Source organism: Danio rerio, chromosome 15 (assembly GCF_052040795.2).
Source record: "Danio rerio strain M-AB ecotype USA chromosome 15, GRCz13ab, whole genome shotgun sequence".
Taxonomy (NCBI): domain Eukaryota; kingdom Metazoa; phylum Chordata; class Actinopteri; order Cypriniformes; family Danionidae; genus Danio; species Danio rerio.
This window is the reverse complement of record NC_141035.1, coordinates 29,101,615-29,123,316: the sequence shown is the minus strand read 5'-3', so window position 1 is coordinate 29,123,316 and position 21,702 is coordinate 29,101,615. Positions and strand designations below refer to the sequence as shown.

General features: G+C 37.3%; 1 protein-coding gene and 1 long non-coding RNA gene across 9 annotated transcripts in view; one reads left to right on the top strand and one right to left on the bottom strand.

The window, feature by feature from the left end:
• Positions 1 to 21,702, top strand: part of LOC147833685 (uncharacterized) — a 291,750-nt gene that overhangs the window by 77,092 nt on the left and 192,956 nt on the right. For 7 of the 8 annotated variants that reach the window (XR_015509535.1, XR_015509537.1, XR_015509539.1 and 4 more), the window contains exon 2: positions 9,191 to 9,249. This is a non-coding gene — a long non-coding RNA (uncharacterized LOC147833685). Of the gene's footprint in view, positions 1 to 9,190; positions 9,250 to 16,300; positions 16,532 to 21,702 lie in introns of those variants that run through there. The other variant, XR_015509534.1, reaches the window with a different exon arrangement.
• rtn4rl1b (reticulon 4 receptor-like 1b) overlaps positions 16,562 to 21,702 on the bottom strand; it is a 298,377-nt gene continuing 293,236 nt past the window's right edge. The window contains 2 exon segments of the mRNA NM_203480.1: positions 16,562 to 18,754; positions 18,873 to 19,324. Of these exon segments, the coding sequence (NP_982347.1) occupies positions 17,783 to 18,754; positions 18,873 to 19,324 (1,424 nt within the window). The 3' untranslated portion in view covers positions 16,562 to 17,782.

Here is a 21,702-nt window from a genome sequence, read left to right as displayed (position 1 = left end):
CCTGGCAACGCAGTGGCGCAGTAGGTAGTGCTGTCACCTCACAGCAAGAAGGTCACTGGTTTGAGCCTCGGCTAGGTCAGTTAGCGTTTCTGTGTAGAGTTTGCATGTTCTTCCTGTGTTTGCTTGGGTTTCCTCCGGGTGCTCCGGTTTCCCCCACAGTCCAAAGCCATGCGGTATAGATGAATTGGGTAGGCTTAATTGTCCATAGTGAATGTATGTGTGTGAAGGAGTGTGTATGGGTTTCCCAGTAATGGGTTGCGGCTGAAAGGGCATCCGCTGCATAAAACATATGCTGGATAAGTTGCCGGTTGCTTCCACTGTGGCGGCCCCGGATTAATAAAGTGACTAAGCCAAAAAGAAAATAAATGAATGTACACTACTTGACAAAAGTCTTGTCGTCAATCTCAATTGCAACAAATAATAACTTGACTTCTAGTTGATCATTTGCAAAAGTGTCAGAAGGTAGATTTTTCTGATGAATCATCTTTTGAACTGCATCCCAATCATCATACATACTGCAAAAGACCTATTGGAACTTGCATAGACCTCATCATGGTTTGGGGTTACATTCAGTATGGGGGTATGCAAGGGATTTGCAGAGTGGATGGCAACATCAACAGCTTGAGTTACCAAGAAACTTGTGTTGCCCATGACATTACAAACCACAAGAGAGGGCAAATTCTTCTTGTACTTTAACTTCCACATCAAAGTTCCTGAAAGCAAAGTAGGTCAAGGTGCTTCAGGATTGGCCAGCCCAGTCACCTGACATAAACACTATCGAGCATGTCTGGGGTGTCTGTGAATCTTGATGAACTTTGGGAGTCCTGCAAGAACAGTTTATTTGCCAGTTATTTGAGTCATTGCAGAGATGTATGGATGCAGTCCTCTATACTCATGGTGAGTCATGCATAATATTAGTTCTTTTTCCATGACTTTGCACCATGACTTTAAAATCTACACTGTACATTATTTCATTATGTGGATTAAGTGACAAGACTTTTTTATAAGGCAAGTCAGACCTTATTTTCCTAAATAAATAATACAAAATCAAGGCATGATCATATTTTATTCTGGTAAAAATTGGTGTAATCTAGAGTTCTTTGTCTTTCATATAAGCCTCTTCTGATACCAAATGATCAACTAGAAGTCAAGTTATTATTTGTTGTTTCTAAAACTTGGATAGGCGACAAGACTTTTGTCGGGTAATGTATTCAGAACAACAAATGTTTAAAAATTGTATACATTTAGACATCAATACAAAAAAAAAAAAACTGGTTATCTCTGTGATGTCAGCTATCTGAAAATGCTGAACCTTAGTGCTTTAGTCCCTTAGTTTCACTGTCAAATTCAGTTACATTTTTCAAACCTCAGAGTGACGGATGTTAAGAGATGATCACACAATGTATTTGCTCCTAAAAATGTGAGATGCATAATTAGTAATCATACTGCAGTTACTGTACACTATAGTACAAAGGGGGCGCTTGTGAGCATCCTTCTGAATGTACACTGCCACTGATACTGTATGTCCTGCCATATCCATGTGTGCAAAGGCTCTGTGCGATCATCTTGACCAATACTCCTAGCTCAAATTAATATATTGTGAAATATTTAATTATCTGATTCTCATGTATGTTTAAGAGCACATATTTTGCTGTTCAAACATATTAAGTATCATATTATTTGACCATCACTTTGATCTGATTCTCATGTATGTGTAAGAGCATATATTTTGTTGTTTAAACCTATTAAGTATCATATTATTTGACCATCACTTATTAATATTATTCACAATGCACTGAGAGAGCCAATCAATCACAACACATTTAGTCTTTCAGAAGGCTGGTCTTCATCCGTGATTTAGCAAGTTTGTCAGTGCAATTTTGTGAAAAATAATGTGTTTTTTGAAATCACCAAGCATGAGAGCATGTTCTAATACATGCACCAAATAGAATCACGAAATGGTAACAGAGCATAATAAGACTCCTTTAATCAGCGGTGTACAAACTCAGTACTCGAGGGTAACTGTCCTACAGAGTTTAGCTCCAGCTTGCCTCAGTACACCTGTCTGGAAGTTTTGCATATGCCTAGTATGAGTTTAGCTGGTTCAGGTGTGTTTAATTAAGTTTGAAGCTAAAATAAGCAGGCCAGTGCTCCTTAAGGAGCCGGATTAGGCACTGTTGGTTTAAATGATGAGTGGGACTCCCTACAGTCTTTTGGTATTTAAAAGTTGCCAGTTCTATTTTTTATACACTGTAAAAACCAACAGTCATCTTTACCAAATGAAATGAGTGTAGTTAACTCAGTTTACTTGAAGTTAATTCTACTCATTTGAAAAGAGTTTTAAACTTAGTGTTGAAGGTAATAATAACACTAATTAAATAGCTCATTAATTCAGCTTAAATGGAGTAAGTTGACAATACTTGAATAGATTAGTTTTTTTTTTTTTACTCAAATGGTTTGTAGCAATTGGTTTCCTCAAACGGTTTGAGTTGCCTTAACTTATTGAGTTTTGCTGTGCTTGCTTCATTTATTTCAATAGATTAAGTTCACAGTACTCATTAGGATTAGTTTTAACCAGGCCCGTGCAGAGACCATCCAAAGGGCATGTGCAGGATACATTTTTGGAAGAGCGAGGGGGGGGGGGGGTTTGGATTGGTGCAGATCTGCAGAGTGGATGCGCGCGTACTGATCAGCTGTGTTGTCGCGCGCGTACTGATCAGCTGTGTTGTCGCGCGCGTACTGATTTAGCTGTGTTGTCGCGCGCCTACTGAAGAGCGGGACCGAAGGTGTGCCGCGTCGTGGGGGCACTTTTGATCATTTTGGAAGCGCACTTTCTATCCAAGACTAAAAAGGGCATGTGCACTGCACAGGTTGAGCCCTATATGTGCACGTGCCTGGTTTTAACTTAAACCATTTGAGTAAACTGATTGCAACAAACTATTTAAGTTACCTTAACTTTTTGGGTTTTACAGTGTATAGTGTGGCAGTATTTATTATAAATACATATCAACCCATGCATATAATAGCAAATAAACTAAATTTACACTTTTAATTTTAATTAGAAACAATAACATTAACCTCCCCTACCCTCTCTATGGCATATTTTAATTTTATTGTAAACTTGCATCATGGAGGAAATTTGTTTTAAATTAGTTTTGGCATGTTCCAGCTGTCACGATTACCAGCGATCATTTCCCATAAGATCGCTGGTTTGCACCTACAATAACCATGGACAACAAAATCGCCATTCCTAGACTACATATTCATACATGCACTCCGGTCACACTCACACATGCTTCCTCATCTAGACTGATTACATTCACACCACCTGAGGGTTGTCAGAGACTGATTAACACACACTATTTAAGCCACACATTCACCCCTTCAGTTTGCCGAGTCTTGTTATCTGTCACAGTAGCATTACAACACATTTCCCAGTCTAGTTATCTTGTGTACCGACCGTTAGCCTTGTTAGCCTCTTTGTCTTTGCCTGCCGCCTGCCTTTCTGACCTCTTGCCTGTATTCGACTGTGATTCTGGATTGTCCTCACACACCTGTTTGCACCCATATTGACCACTGCTTGCCTGACTGTGAATAAACCTGCATATTGGATCTTACCTCAGTTGTTGGTGTTACTCCCCGTCGTTACACCAGCCTCTCGTCAGTCTCAAATCAGGGGAAGTTTGCTCAATTCAGCATGCAGAATAGGCATCAATTGGCCATCATTGAAAAAAAGTTCTGATTGGCTGTTCAGCTGTAAATCAGTGCGCAAGAACAAAAACTGAAGTGCTAAGCAAACCATGCAGAGGAAACACGAAGTTTGTTGTCTTTTCATTGTATTTGTTAAATATTTACAGACATTTTAGATAAATAAATTATTGGACATTTTTGCACAGCACATCATGATTTTACCAAGTACGATGCAATCCTGGATTAACATTTATGTTTATCCTGGGAAATCATTTTGGTTTGAAAATGTAATCCATACCTATTCCCTACCCCTAAACCCAACCATAACTGTAAATTATTCCCAAAATCAGAGGCAAATAATAAATGGATAACAATCATGTAAAAGTGTGTAAACCTGACCACAAGCCTAAACTTAACATAAATGGTAAATGAATCCCTTAATTCTGATTGGATGATTGAAATGTTGTTCCAGGATCAACAAAGATATAAATCCAGTAACATTTCCTACTTGATGAAATCAGAATGGCGTATTAGCATGAGCGAATTCCTCTGTGGTTAGTGACAAGTACTGAGAAAATTGTGGTTTAAACTCTTTGTTTACTGTATGCATGTATGCAGCACTAGTTCCTTTTTGTGGAATGATAGTACAGACTAATGCTACCTATGCTGTAAGAAAGATAAAGATGGAAAAAATGGAAAGATCCATTCTCTCACGCTGGTGCAGAGCATACGTTTTCATTTCTGTTGTCTGTTGTCTTTTTGGCCCTGACAATAACAAACGCAATCAATAACACTTGGTTTTCATCGCCACAAGTTCTGTAACGTCAGCTTGGCTTAGAACTACTCTACAATGAGAGCCATGTTCAATGCTGTATCATTCACACGTTCATTTGCTCTGTCATTATACCAGTCCCTCAGCTACGGTGGTCCTCATCAGCTCTCATTTCCCTTGACTGCTGTAGTTCTCCTGCTCCGATTCTGTCCGTGGCACGGTGAGCCTCTTCCACTCTTCCCCCCGGCCTGCCATCTGTTCTGCATCTGTCTCTTTTATCGCCTCTTCTCCCATCGGGTCTTTCCTCACCTTGTTCCCCAGCTTGCTGCTCTCCTCTTTCCCTTTAACCCGCTCCCCTCTCTGCCCTCGCTCCCTCTCACATCCTCTCCTCCTTCATTCAGATGTTTTTGAAGTTGTGAGGGGACTGAGCTCAGGCTATTTTTAGGAGCTTTGAAGCAGCTCCTCCCTTGCAAATAAATGCCAGTAAAACAGGCCTGGGAATAGACGTAGCACAGGGTTTTTTTGTGTTATGACTGCAGTGGCACAAAAACAGTTTAGCTTGAAGGGTTTGAATCACTAATATGCTATAGTTATTCTTTTGCAGTACCAAGTGTTAACAAATAGTAAATGTTTTGAATTCAGATAGGTTTTATCATTAAAGGCCACCTATTTTACCCCTTTCACAAGATGTAAGATAAGCCTTTGGTGTCTCCAGAATGTGTCTGTAAAGTTTCAGCTCAAAATACCCATTAGATTATTTATTATAGGGTGCTTTCACACCTGCCCTATTTGATCGCACTAGAGTTAGTTTTTCCTCTTGGTGCGGTTCGTTTGGGCAGGTGTGAATTGTACTCGAGTGCGCATCAAAAGTGGACCAAAAAAGCGTACAGAGACCTGCTTGAAGAAGTGGTCTTGGTACACTTTTTAAACGATCCCTGGAGCGGTTCGTTTGTGGTGAGAATATGATCCGAACTAAAACAGACCCAACTGCGAAAAGTACTGCGCCTTTTGAACTAATCCAGCTGCCACAGGCTGATGCACTGTGCATTATGGGATATGGAGGAAAATATTAGTTGACAGCACTTTACCAACAGAGAGAGATAGAAAGGGAAAAACATTACCTGATGGATTGTTGGTAATCTTTCCACAAGATGACCATGTCGCAGTTTAGCTAAATTAATTCAAGCCTCCTTCTGAAGTGACGTGCGATGCATTAAAACTTTGTTTTCCAGCTTCAGTTGCGCTTCATTCTCGAAATGTATAGTTTGTCTAAATTGATGTATGCCAATTATATAGTATACTATGAGCAGGGATGCAATCAGCCAACACAGTCGTCCCTTCATAGTAAAAAGCGTAATTTTGTGTCTGCCGGTTTGTTTACTTGCGGGAGTTCATTGGCATTTTCCTGCATGTGAATTCTGACCAATCGAAAAGTATTTTAGGAACTATGTTCAACAACATCTGGACAGACTCAAATGAAGGTGAAATACAGCTCATTTGTTACAAATACCAAGTAAGTTTATTTTATGTATTTGTGGTGAAGTTTATTCAAGCCTTTTTTTTTTTTGCAGTACACACAGACACAGACATATTAGCGTCGGAACTCCTTTAGAGGCATTGCTTGCTGCAAAGGTTGGGATTTACTCAACTTTTCAAGCGACGACGGAAGCGTCAGCCAATCAGATCGTTGTATGCAAATACATTAGCTCAGACTGTGGCCTGTTTGCTGGCTAATTTCATTGGCTCACGCTGGTTTGACTATCGCTTCAGCCCCAACTTCAGACACACCCTCTGTCAAGCATTGACGCTGAAGCCCCGTGTGAATGGGGCGTTAATGGAATTTTTAAACCTCATAATTAAATAGAAAATGAGGTAAATAACTGCAAAAAAATCCACTTTTTGTGAAAAAGAGAACCACCCCTTTCACCAGGCTGGCTAAGGGCCTGTTATTATAGAAACATGGCGCTGGTCAATCAATTTGTACATGTAACTCAAAGTACATGTTTAACATATGTTAAATTTTTTTGTGTGTCAACTTTGTTTTAATTTGTATAAATGTTTTGTGTTTCTTTGCCTTTAAGAAACACCATATTCTTATATAAAAATGCAGGTTTGCTCTTGTGTCTCAGTCTCTGTGTGATCTGTCAGTAACAACTTTCTTGTGTAGACTACATCACTGAAGCTATGTTTATATTAATCCATCTAATTGGATTCCACCAGTTTGCACATTCAGGAAAAAAAATTTTAATAAAAAAAGGAGAAAAATATACCCCAGTAGGAAATAAGGAATCAGATTAAGTGAAATAACAGGTAAAGGGATTGTTCAAAAGATGAAAATTATTTTAATAATTACTCACCCTCATGTTGTTCTCAACTTCTGAGACCTTTGTTTGTCTTTGGGACACAAATGAAGGTATTTTAGATTAAACTCGAGAGCTCCCTCATCCTCAAATGATCTTGTCTTGTTTGTTGACAAAACAGTCTATGCGTCTTCAGTGGTTCAATCAGGATATCATGAAGCTACAAGAATTCAATTGTTTACACACAAAACAGAAAGAATGACTTTTATTCAACAGTGCGTTCTCCTCAGTGTCAGTATAGGGTGCACATTCATGAGCACTGATGAGCCCCATGCAAGACTTCTTTTGTTTGAAACAAAGCACAGGTGCATCAGAGCTATACATGAGCAACAAGACAGAGCAACATATTGCTCTCTTGAACCTGCGCTCTATACTGACACTGAGGAGAAGAAACTGTTGAATGGAGTTGTTATTTCTGTTTGATGTGTGCACATAAGTGTTCTTGTAGCATAATAATATTAATCCACATGAGACATTGTCACTGTGACAAAACACCTTGGTTTTAGAAAAGCGCATTATAAATAAAATGTATTATGGCAATTGAACCAGCATATGGTCTGTTTTAAGGATATTTGTTGAAATTTTTCTGGACATTGAATGAGTCTGTGCCATTGCTGTCTATGGAAGATGAGAAATCTCTCAAATATCCAAAATATCTTAACTTGTGTTCTGAAGACAAACGAAGGTCTCCGGGTTTTGGAACAGCATAAGACTGAGTAATTAATAACATCATTTTCATTTTAAGGCAAACTAACACTCTCAAGTTTACTTCAGGCTAAAAATGGTGGTGAATTTCATAAATAATGAGTTGCGTAATTTAAGCTTCAGTGTACGGGTTTAAATTGTACTCACCAGCCAATTTAATACAAACACTTTGGTAGTAGCAGGTTGGCATAGAGGCATGGATTCAATATGGTGATAGAAAAATTCCTCATTGATTTTGGTCCATGTTGACATGACAGCATGACGCTGTTGCTGTGGATTTGTTATCTGTAGATCCATGATGTTGAATCTTCCGCTCCACCACATCCCACTGGTGCACTATTCGATTAACGTCTGGTGACTGTGGAGGCAGTTTGAGTACAAGTGAAGGCACTGCCATGTTCAAGAAACCTGATCATTTGAGCTTTGTGACATGCCATATTATCCTGCTGGAAGTAGCCATCACATGATGGACACATCGTGGGCATAAAGGGATGGACATGGTCAGCAACAATAGTCAAGGAAACTCTGGAATAATGCTTGCTTGGCGCCCATAATGTGGCCAAAAGCCCACATCATTACACTAGCAGCAGTCAGAACCAATCATATAAAGCAGGATGGATTCAAGCTTTCAGATTTTTATGCCAAATCAACCATCTGCTACAATGCTGCAACAGAAACCAAGGCTCATCAGATCAGGCAACCTTTTTCCAATCTTTTACAGTCCAATTTTGGTCAGATTGTGCAAATTGTAGCTTCAGTTTTGTTCTGCTTGGTTATTGGGTTGTTTAGGTCACTGTTACCTTCATATTAGCTTGAAATAGTCTTTTTTTCTCTGACTTCTGGTATGAAGAAGACATTTTTGCTAACATAACTGGCATTCGATGATGAGGTTTTGTTTTCAGATGATTCTGTGAAAAAATCCAAGTAGATATGCAGACACCCGCACCACTTTAAAAGTTATTTAAATTATATTTATTTCTCATTCTGATGTTTGGTTTGAACTAAAGCCAATCATCTTGACATATCTATATGCCTAGAGTTGTTGGCTTGGGTAATTAGATATTTGCAATAAACTAGAACGTAAACAGTATATATTTTACATGCACATTATTATTATTATTCACATGTTTGTGTCATTGCATTAAACATCGCAGATGGTGTAAAAAGCACCTGTGATACACAAACAAATGGACATTTTCCCAGCATTGCAGGTTTTAGGTTACCTATATAATTTCCAGCCAGTGCTGATGAGAATCTGCGCATGTAACCATAGCTACTGTGATCAGAAAACATCTGCTCTCAAATGCACAATATGAACGGTTAAGATCAGACTGAATGATCAGGGTCTTGTTAAAAATATACTCCATCTGCTTGTTTATAATGTTGAGATATTATATGCATAGCCGCAGGTGCCATGCACACAGAGCTGGGAATAGCAAAATGATTGAAGCTTTTCTGCTTTTTAGGAATAATAGTGTGCACCAAACTTACTACCTGTCAGAAAGTACAAAAAAAGCTCTGTGCTCTAAAAAAATCTTTTAAAAAGGAGAACCAAAAACCATAGGGGGTTTTAAGACCATGCTTTTTTTTTACTTTAATAAAGACTTTTAGAGTGCAAAAATTTAATTCTATTTATTTTTGTTCTTTTTGATTATGTTTACAGGGGTCTTTAGATGTGACTGCAAGGGCTCTGACCTGAGTTGGACCGGTGACCTATGTTGGGTAAGTTACCTCAAAAGGACTGTAACTAATTACATGTATTTAAATGACTTTTCTAATTACTTAATATGAAAAGTTTTATGCTTACTCAATAAGTAATTTAATTCCATACGAAATACTAAAAATCCACATAAATCAGAATAGAAATGTTTTTTTTTTAAGTTTTGTTTTAAAAACGAACAATTAAAATTTAAGCATACAGTTCAAGTCAGAATTATTAGCCCTCTTTTAAATTTTTTTCTTTTTTAAATATTTATCTAAATGATGTTTAACAGAACAAGGAAATTTTCATAGTATGTCTAATAATATTTTTTCTTATGGAGAAAGTCTTATTTTATTTCGGCTAGAATAAAAGCAGTGTTTTTTTTATTAAAAAACATTTTAAGGTCAAAATTATTAGCCTCTTTAAGCTCTATTTATTTAAAATATATATTTTTTCTATAATCTACTGAACAAACCATCGTTATACAATATCTTGCCTAATTACCCTAACCTGTGTTGGTAACCTAATTAAGCTCAGCTTTTAAATGTTAATTTAAGCAGTATAGAAGTGTCTTGAAAAGTATCTAGTAAAATATTATTTACTGTCATCATGGCAAAGATAAAATAAATCAGTTATTATACATGAGTTATTAAAACTATTATGTTTAGAAATGGGTTGAGAAAATCTTCTCTAAAAAAATAAACAAGGGCTAATAATTCAGGGAGGCTACTAATTCTGACTACAACTGTATGTATCAAGACACAAAACATGAATGGGAAGCTGCAGCCATTTTTTCCCTTCCATATTGTGATGCAGTTTCTAAAGAAATGGACTAATAAATGAGAAAAGAGTGGGCGTGGCTGTTTTTTTCTACTGCCAGCTGAATTGATAGACATTTTATTCAGAAAGATCTAGAAAAGGGTTTTGGAGTTATTACAGCCTAACAGACACCTCGCCATTTCTGTTTGTTGTCAAAATTTACAATTGGAGGGGCGTGGTTAAGTAGGCTAGCCACGCCCAATCATTTGATTTCATTTGTATTGTAACTTAATGAAAGTATTCATACATGTAGTTGAAATCAAAATGATTAAGCCCTTCTTTAAAATTTTGATTATAAAAAAAAACACATGTGCTGTTTAACTGAGATTTTTTCAGCACGTTTTTTTTAACATAATACTTTTAAGAACTATTTTCTATTCACTAATTTATTTAGTCTTTTCCATGATGTGAGTATGTGAGATATTTTTCAAGATACTCGTATTCAACTATAGTGTCATTTAAAGACTTAACTAGGTTAGTAAAGGCTAACGACATTAGACTAGTTAAACTTTTTTGAATAGGCTACTTATTGTACTTTGTTCTGTTCCCAATTGAAAATCAATATATCTTAAGGGGGCTAATAATATTGACCTAAAAATTGTTTGAAAAAAAATCTAAAAACTGCTTTTTCTCCAGCCGAACAAAAAAAAAAAAAAAACAAGACTTTCTCCAGAAAAAAAAAAAAAATGTCAAAGGACATACTGTGAATATTTTCTTGCTACGTTAAACACCAATTGGGAAATATCTGGAACAGAATAAAATTTTTCACAGAATGTCTAATAATTTTGGCAAAAAAGAAAAAAAAATTGTGCTGTTTATTAGGCACATTTGGAAATAAAATAAAACTTCTTTAATGTCTTTATGTAAAAAGTATATACATTTAGAATTACTCTGCTTCTCTAAATTCCATGAAAATTTGAAACCTTATATTGGTGTGAACTAATTTATCAGCTAGCTTTTTTCGTAAGCATACTGTATAGTTGTCTTCATAAATGATGCATGTTGTTTAGTTAAAATGCCTAACTCTGCTAAATACAGTATATGCTCTCTGCTATATATATATATTACAAATTTCCTCATTCAAAAGTATGAGGAAGGACTTTTAATTTGTCAGTAACTTGGGTCAAGCGCTTCCAGTGAACTCTGTTACAAAATCAATGCGTTTAAGGTCTGTTTTCTTTAAAGAAAAGCAATCTCTTCTGACTGAGTAATATCCAATATAAAATGGGTCTCAGATTGTACAATAATTACTGCATTAAATTACAATTTCCTTATCATGTCTTTAAAATATGAACATTTATTTTACCCCAGTATTTTCAATGGAGCTTGTGCGCTAGCCTGCTAATCCTGACGGGCACGTGCGTGTAAATGGCTTTTCAATCATTTTACACTTGAGCAACTAAATAAATACCAAAGTCTATTTAACTGATAATATTTTAATTAGATTACAACATCGATGCTGTAAAAGGAACCGTAGAAAATAGAAAATAGTCACATGAACCGTTCACCAGAAGTTTTCAGCAAGGGAAGAAACACTAGCTTTGCATATACCCTATTACTGATAAAAAGTAAAGTACAGTATTTTAGGGTGGCTGCAATCAAGTTACATAAAAAAATACATGAAGTAATCCCTTTTTCAGCAGAAAAGTCATTACAGTAAATAGTGAATATGTAACTAATTTCACTGAGAGGTAGTGTGATGTAAGATTTCCCTTCTGAAAAGTGATTTCTACCTTTCTAAGGGGACAATATTCTTCATTTAGGTTACTGTTCAGAACAAGTAGGTTTTGTTGCCTTCTTTTAATAAATTTTTCTTTACTGAAAGGTTGTTTTGATTTGTAAGTTTTTTTTTATTATTATTTCAGATGTTTTTTTTTCTAAATTTCACCCTTCAGATATTGTTGTCTTCCTGTAGTACCAATATTACTGAACATACCAGAGTCTCTTGTAAAATCCCACTTTATCCAATGGATGTTGTAAATCTATAGGAATGGCGATGAGGATGGAGAATAGAGCAAGAGAGAGATGGAGAGGTGAAGCGAGCTATTGCACGTCAGAGAGAATGAGCCGAGACCCACCATGTTATCACTTTAGAGATGCTCATCAATTTAAATGTATTTCTGCTTCCGTCCTCTGCCATGCAGAAAACTAACTTTTCCCCTCTTTTCATTGAACAAAATTAAAAAAAAAAAAAAGTAATTTACACTCTAACACGGGAATCGATTTCCATCACGGTGGGTGGATAGGATACAGGGGGAGGAAATGGGATTTATGCTGTATAGTCCGATTAAAAATCATAATGATAACCTTGAATATCTCCAGATTCACCGTGAGACATTCATAAATACGCAATGCTTCGGAGGTGATTTATAGAGGGTTAGCTGTATGGGTTTTTGCATGTTTCAGTGATTGAATAGACACACACACATACTCACTACACATATCAGTGCTGCACTTGTGAAGTGAAATTGCTTTAATCAGTTAAATTAATAGTGTTTGTGGGTGGCGATGTTCCTGAGCTCTCCATGTAATCAAGCACATATATTCATTTATTAAGATGATTCATGATAGGTTCTATTTGTGTGTGTATCTTGTGAACCAAATGAACCTGGGTTTTAAAGTCCCCAAAAGTAAATCAATACAGTAAATTTGTCAGCATTTTTGCGGTCTCTTAAATGAAAGGAAAAAAACTTCCTAAATCACACAGAATTAAGTATTTTGAAAATCTAAAAATGCGGACTGTTTCCTGGGAGATTTGGGTTTTGGCTGTGTGTACGTGTACAGTATGAAATTCAGGATCCAGCAAACATACTGGTCAAATACTACTAATGTGTTTACATTACAAACATAAATCAGTGTTTTTGTCCTGTTTAACAGAATTAAAAAAAAAAATCTAACCATCCTAAAAATATCAGCATAAGACCTTTTAAAGTAAAATCACATAAATATAATGTAAATTATAGGAACATACCTTTAGATTATCTCATGAAACCTAACTATATTTTATATATATTTTTAGTATTGTTGTTTTAAACATAAATCTTACAAAATTGAGACATATACTGCTGTTTGTATTCTATATTCACATACATTACATTGATGAAAAGTGTCAGTAAATACGTTTATAATGTTATAAAATATATTCAGTTTTCTCTTTTGTCTTCTATTTTCAATCAGCTGTTGATTTTAAAATCTATTCAGATAGAATTTTTTTAACCCTCTACCTGCATGGTGTTGCCATATGGCAACATGATATTTGTTTATTTCCATGCCACTGTTTCTTGAAGAACAACATTGATTTTTTTTTGTTGGAAAGAGAAGACCTTAGTGTAGCCACTGATGTGCTTTGGTTAAGTCACATAACGTGCTAGGTTTATCTGAAGTGCGATTTGTGACAGACTGGTGTTCATTGTGAGTAGTTGCTGAATGCAAATGTTAACGTCAATAAAAACAAAAGATCAAATTATGTCAGATTCACAAAAATCTGACACATCACCTCCAGTAAGTTAAGATGACATATTCGCAACTTTTGTAAATCAACCAACTGTATGTGTTGCCAAATGGCAACACTGTGCAATAGTGGAATGGGTTAGCTAGCTAGCAAGGTCAGCTCTGAACTTTTAAATTGTAATAATAACAACACGAAAGCTAGTATTATAATGTTGATTAGTCATGTGTTAATGATATTTACATTGTTAGCTTGTAGCGACATTATTCTGATGCATCTGGATATACTAGACTTGTTATTTATTTGTTATAATATTTACTGGATAAAAAAAGAATGTAATAAATGAAAGCTGTTGGAATATGAGTTGTTGCAAAGTATGTATAAATTATCAGTTTTGTGTTAAAGCTTATAATACTGCAACACTAACTTAATCATTTTAAACAACACAATTATTAATTATAAGGAAAGTCTTAAATTTTAAATTTCTAAGTTAGATCCATTGTTGGACGTTGTTGCCATATGACAACATATCATAAAGTACCTTAAAATAATTTTAATGACAAACTTTATTAACATTGCAAAAAATTATGAAACACTTTGAGTTAAATCTCATTTTTAGGATGATAAAAATCCTTTAAAGATGAAAAAGTTTAAAAAGACTGATTAAAATGTGTTTTTCAAAGCCAGAATTAGGGCTGCACAATATATTGTTTCAGCATCGATAACGCAATGTAGACCATCTGTAGTAACGAGTATAATCATATCCAAATTGAGGCACAGATTGAGGCACGCTCTGACAGGCACGTGGAAACGGTGGGTGGCACGAACTAGCGTTAAAGGTACAGGCAATAAAAACAGCTACATTGTATTCAGAGCACAAAATTTCAATATTTTGAAAGATATAATAAATAATCTGATGGGTGTTTTGAGCTGAACATTGACAGACACATTCTGGAGACACAGAAAACTTAACTTCAAGGGCACCTATTTTACCCTTTTTTAGGATTTAAGATAAGTCTTTTGTGTCTCCAGAATGTGTCTGTAATGTTTCAGCTCAAAACACACTTCAGATTATTTGTTTTACTTTTTAAAAGTTTTTCTGCCTTAAACACATTGTGGCTGTTTTTCTTGCCTGTTCCTTTAATGCTGGTTCTCCCCACCCACCGTTCCCACATGCCTGTCAGAGTGCCTCTGTCTTCGCCTCGTCTGCCTCAGATAAACAGCACAGTGACAGCAGACATGAAGGCAGCAGATGTCACGTAAAGTTTGTGTGAAATACTACAGTAAGAACTTTCCCAATGATTATTTGATGTGTTTGTTGTGGAGTTAATTTAAGTCTTTCTGTGGTGATGAGTCAAACAACGTTGTTACAAAGTTCCTGCTCACTCACAGACACACACACACACACACACACACACACACACACACACACACACACACACACACACACACACACAAATATAAAGCACGCGGTTAACTTTGCACTGTTCCTGCACAGCAAATGTGACTGGATACACGTTAATATAATATGCTATATGAGTATCTGTTATGTTAATGTACAAAATAAACCTGATTTAACATCCACAAACCGGGATTGAAGCATCTTATTTTATAATTGTGCTGACACGGTAAAGTGTCATGATAAAGACGGTAAAATCGCTGTAATTTATTACGAACATGCACTGTTTTAAAAACTTTTTAAACTTGTAAAACTCAATCTTGATCATATTGGATGATAATTGATGATCACAGCGAGCTCAACAGATCTTTTAATCCTGGATGCTTTGCGCACGTCCTGTCTTAATGATATGATTATATGCTGTCGGCCTCAAAATGGGAGGGATTTGGGTCCAATTTTAAAGTCAGGAAATTTAAAAAAAGAGACTTATTGGCTTTATATCATCCCAATATGACTGTGGACACATTATACATACACACAGTTCTGTCTAAAGAGTTTACAAAAGTGGTTTTTCATCATAGGTGCCCTTTAAATCTTAAAAAAAGGGTGGAAAAAACTCTTGATTTTTATTTATTTCTTCTGAAGTTGAAAACAAAACAATATTTTTGCTTGATCTAAGAATTTGCAGATATTTGGACTATACAAAACAACTAACAATACTATACTAAACAAGACAAAACAAACTACGGAAAAGCATGTTTTGCATAATAATTATTAAATTTCTGTACCTGACTACTGTCAACCTCCCTAGAAAACTGTCAACTAAAGCTATCTAAACTATCTTGTAAAACTGTATTCATATCGCAATATTTATTACAATAAAATTAAATATCACAATGAATATTTTTTTTCCAATATCATGCAGCCCTATAGCCAGAATCTAATTCAAATGTATAATTAAGGCAGATATAGGTGTAAATCAGAATTTTCTATCAGGCCTCATCAACATCTGTAAACACGCACAGTAAATAAATAAATGCAAACACATTTAACATAAGAAGATATAGATTTTAATATCTTTATAAACGTTTTTTCTTTTTTTTTTCTTGAGAACGACTCATTAAACCATCAAACCACTAGAATGGAGAGACACAGAAGAGAGGGAAATGGAGGGACAAGAGGAGACTGGATTGTGCAGTTTAGTCAGAAACGGTGCCTCACAGACATACCAAAGAAATGCATAAACTAAAACAACAACAAAAAATAAGATCAAATTATATGAGTAATAAAAATAATAATTGCGTTCTTAAGAGAAGTTCTTCTGAGATTCAGGAACCCTGTTGTAATCAAAAAAATGTCAGTCATGATGTCAGTGTCATAGTACTGAGTAATATTTCCATTGCAGGTTGTGATGATACAGTTCTCCTTATTTTTTACAAAGTACATCTCAGAACAGAAGGCAAAGTTCTCCTGTACTCCACAACATAAGTGACGGCCACGTTCAGGCATTTGTCTCTCTCCTCCTGGACTCCTATTTGCATTCGCAGCAGGCCTATGGCTCCAAAAGGTCATTTTTTTGGCCATGTTAAATTTCAAATATGTTTTTGTCGTCAAGTCTCTTAAAGATACATTTCCTTTTTTCATGTGTGATTTTGTTTCTTTATTTGTTGTTTTCTTTTCTGTCTTGTTAAAACAGTTGATTTCACACCTCTCTAAGAAAGAAAGGTGTCTATGTTTTCGATGGCGGGCTTAGGCTGAAGGCGCTTTTCAAAATAGAGTTCACTTCAATTAGACCTGTGTCCCCTCCAGAGTCTGCGCCCCCATCAGCAGTCCATTTCTAAGTCCTCTGAGTCACAGCCAAACATAACAAACAACACAGAGGACAAGAAACAAACACAACTCTAATTTTTTCATAGCTTTTTGTACTGGACACACACGCACACACACATCCACACATATTGTGTTTTTTGGAAGCAGATGAGGTAAAAATGGGTCTCATTTGCTTCTACAAACAATATAGCAGCTAGTATAACCATTGGCTTTTATGTGGTGTTATAAAAAAAAACAATACAATCCAAACTAAGAAGTGGAAGTTAAGTCTTAGGGCAAAAGCAAAGAAAATATGGAAAATAAATGAAGGAGGGTATTGGACAGAAAAAAATATTGTTGTATTTAGGTTGTAACATTTTTCCTTAGGGAGGTTCTAAGGAGAATGTATGTGCTTTAGTACTGGCTATTTAGTTTCCTTTCACACAACACTTTGTTTTCTTTCTCTTAATTCAGTAAATCTGCAAAAATATGTCCTACATGAGCAAATAAAGGTTGAAACGCCTACAGAAATGTATTTGTGAATCTATTTGGCAAAGATGTGATATATTAAACAAAGGATATACTTGTATTGTTTAGAACTGTTTGGTGGTATCTTCTATACATGCTTTGTTTGTTAGAAATATTAGACTAACAGAATGGCATGTCTTCCAACATTATTCTTTGTAAATTTGTGTTGCTTGCTCATGTCTCTTTGACACACTTATTTCGCTAGTTGTGCTTTATTTTACTGAAATTATTGTCCATTTATAGGAGGAGACCAAAGCAACATGAAAAAAGTGAAGATAATTAGGAATAACAACAGTGGCAGTGCAAGCATGTTTGATTCACTATTCCCTCACTCATGTTAACCAACCCAATTTTGAACTCATAACATCCGGTGTTCAATCTTCATCTGTTTCAGTCTAAATGGCAAAGCTCCTTATACAATGTATTACACGTCATCACTCACACACATTCACACAAACATACACACGTTAGTAGGCCTGGTAATGCTGTAGCTAGAGCTGATCTGAGGACTGCAGAGTATCCATGATGCTATGAAGGTCTAGCATTGAGTTCAGCGCAGAATGAGCGTGAGCAGTCCTGAAATACTACAGAGAAAGAGATGTGTGTGATGAGAGTGTCCCAAGTTGGTGGCTTGCTGGACCCCACTAGGGGGACGCACAGAGGTCCGGGGGGTACATTTGTGCTTTCTACGGGTGTTTGAACCATTTGAAGACGTTTCATCATATTTCCCGGTGAAATCTGGAGAGGAGTACTCCTTATCTGCCATCTCCTTTAAGATGTGGACCTCGTTTGGTCCTTTTCCCTTGCTGCCTCTGACACGTTGGCGGGTGCAATTCCGAGAGCGGCCAGGCCTCTGATCTGGGATCATGTCCGGAGACACTCCCGGTACCACTTGTACACCATTTATGGCAGGAGGAGGCTGGGGCAGGGGGGAGGGAGGGGAAGGGAATTGTTCATTCAGTTGGGGATGGTGTGGGTGTGTTTGTGGAGGCTGGGCAGGGTGTGGCTCTTGCTTCAGGGAGACCTTATTTGTTCCTGCCCAAGTATTGGTCTTACTCTGATGGAGAGACTCAGATCCAGAACAGTTTGGGAAGTCCTCTTTCCTCAGTTGTTTCAGATCTTTGCCTGCAAGTTCTGCCGGTGCCACACAACCCACAGATGATGTGGATCCCCGAAACTTTTTGAGCCAGTCCCACAGTGATAAAGCCTTACAGTCACACTCCCAAGGGTTGTCATTGAGGCGAAGGTACTCCAGGGCCGGTAGCTGGGTCAGACACTCTCCAGCCAGCTCTGTCAAAGAGTTGTTGAACAAATAGAGAGTGGTGAGTCGTCGCAGGTCGTGGAACGCCAGACGATCCACCCACTGCAGTTGATTGTGGTGCAGCAGCAGCCGGTCCAAAGCCCCCAGCCCTCTAAATGTGTTTTGGTGCAGGCTCCACAGACGATTCCCATGAAGAAATAAGTGGCTCAAGTTGTGCAAATCCACAAATAGATCATCCTGCAGATACTCCAAGTGGTTGTCCTTTGAACACAGAGACAATTTATCATCATAACAAGTTTTTTATATACTACTACAACAAAACAAGTACATTTCCAGTGCCATATATTTTGTTACATAAATAGATTTGTGAGTGCCTCACCTGCAAGTACAGATACTGGAGGTTGCGGAGACCCTGAAAGATGTTATTCGGCAGTGCACTGAGGCCACATCGGTATAGATGGAGGGCATGGAGCCGGCCCAGCCCATGAAACGTTTCTGCAGACAGCGATCGTAGGTAGCGATTGTCTCCCAGGTCCAATTCCTCCAGCAAGGTAAACCCTTGGAAAGTAGATGGTTCGATATATGTGATATTGTTAGAGTAAATCCACAGAGTGACCGTGGTGGGGCTAAAGTGTCCCTGCAGCAGTCGATGGATCTTGTTGTTTTGGAGGAAGATGCGCTCACTGTGCGGAGGAATGCCTTCCGGGACAGACAGGAAGTTGTGGGCTTGGCAGCTGACTGTGCTGGGGGCCATGTAGCAAATGCAGTGACGTGGGCAGGACCAGGAGAGCTCTAGCCCACAGAGTACCAGCAGGAACTCCAGCCCACAGCCTAGAAATAGAGACAAAAAGAGAGAGACTTAGTGTTTATGATAAATCCACAATGCTGAGGTTTTGACTGGGGTACACATTGAAATTCACTGTTTATTCTTTTAGAAAGTGTCTCCATAATTGTTCCACGAACTAAGAACTTTTGAGACAAATGTGTCTCATTAAATGTAGCTGGAATACTTTGAGTCTTTCACCCAGAGTATTGATTTTGTTTTTATTTAAAGTGGAATCATTGTGGTAATGGCTACTTCAAATGAAAGAAAATCTTGAATTATATTGAGCATATTGGTTAAGAGCAGAACATTTCTTGTCTGTTACTGACAAAGGGGTATTTAAACCTTAATGATCGGTCCGTAAGGATACCCGGTACAAAAATGGTTGGGAACCATGGTGATAGAGCAAAATAAATTATGCAGCAATATTATACGAGCAGTAATAGTGACCAAAGCGTTTCAAGAAACACATTTCATACTCTTCATAATTCCGCTTACAATATGAAGTAAGAGCATGTGTTATTGCTAATATGGAAGTATTTTTATATGGACTATCTCTTTAACTAGCCACCAAGACTTCCCAATCATCCATCTTCTTTGGAAAGTAAGCAATGGCTGTGACTTTCAGTGAAATAAGTCCTGCCTTACAAAACTAAGCCCGTTTTGAAAAGGAAATAAACAATGACAAGAAAATAGAATCAAATAGAATCACTTTAGAGGTTCTGAGCCTCTTCAGGGAAGCCACAAAATCTGGCATTTTATGAGTATTTATTCTGTCCATGTGTGTATAAGTCTGGCTCACCCTGCTTCTGCTGAGACTGATCCCAAAGCCTACCAACAACCTCTCGAGTGCTTAGTTAAACCTGTGTTAAGCCTCTGAGAGGCATACAATACCCCTGCTGCTTTCTGACATGCATCCTTGAAGCCATTTTGTGTAACTTATCCTCCAATTCATCTACACACAGAATGGCAGGGAAGGAGAAAATTTTCCACTATTATGAGAGACCCATTTGCTCACGAGCGGCGGCTTTCCCCCCGCCCTTCTTTTCAAAAATGCATTATTCAAAGCATCATTCCTGTCATTCACTCAAAATTGATTCGCTCCCGCTGCCTCTTAACATCACCATAATCCTCCAGGTTTCTGCCTTCAAAATACAGAGACAGGAATTACGCTTTTACAGAAGATGAGCGGATATTTATTGGAATAGCTTTCGACTCCAAATGTGTCTAAGCTGTGGCATTCAGATGCAGACTCTGCTGACCTTTAGCGATGATACGCTAGGCGTCTGATGACAGCACCCAAGTAGCTTGCCTCACCTGCGTGCGAGTCTCACTCCCAAAATAGCCATGTAATCCCATTTGTCCTAACAGCATGCCAAAATAAAATATGCCCTTACCAGCCGTCTGAATAAACATCCGGAACCCCTTACCCCAAAGGCCTTTTGCATATGTGTGGGATAAAAAGAGGAAATTGTTGTTGTTGTTGTTCTTGAAATGTTGGTCAGCCACCCTAAACAATGACCTAGGGCAGAATTGCACAGCACTCTAGCATTGCACTTAAGCTAATCAGTTTCTTATCAAAAACCTATAGAATACATGCCTGAATGTGCTATATAATAGATGGCAAGCAATTCAGAATATGAGATGCCACGCAATCCTGGCAGTGAGGATGGGATGAGTCCGAGGTCTTATCAGGATATTGAGCGTGAGGGCTTGTACTCTCCTATCTCCACTCTTCATCTGACAACACTCTGATGTCTGGTTCCCAAGCCTTAAACAACCTCATTGCTTTGTGTTTGAGAATCGCCTAGCCGAGACAAATGGCTCAAAGCATGGATCATAATAAACTTCTCAATGCTTAAGAGATCTAAAATAATGTGATTTGTAATAAACTCATCTCACTTTAGCTGTTATCCATTCAGCACTGGATATTTTTTCATTCTCTCCCTGTGTGTTTTGTTAGCGTGACACCTGTCCTTTCAGCGAACGAGCAGGAGTGTGTGTGCTGTGTTGCTCACGGAAAGTGAAGCTTTTGGGGATTTCAGCCAAATAAATCGGAAAAGACAAGGCAAACAACTCGGCTTTGGCTGGCGGAGCTGCTGAGCCTTTTCCCTTTATTTTTCTTACTAGCTGGCTGTTTATGTCTGTTTGCAAACCCCTTCGCATTAAACTTTGCATATCACATATAATGAAATTCTTCCTCAGCACTTTACATAATAGACTTATTCCTTTGGCGTAGCAGTGGCTTTTGTGGAGGCGTATCACCTAATCGCACATACTGTGCTTCTCTCTGTTTGTCTCAGCTTTTGTCACACTGCAGGTGTAATTATTTTCTTCAAACTCTTGCTATTTCTTCAGTTTTACCATGTAAAACTTTAACAGAACT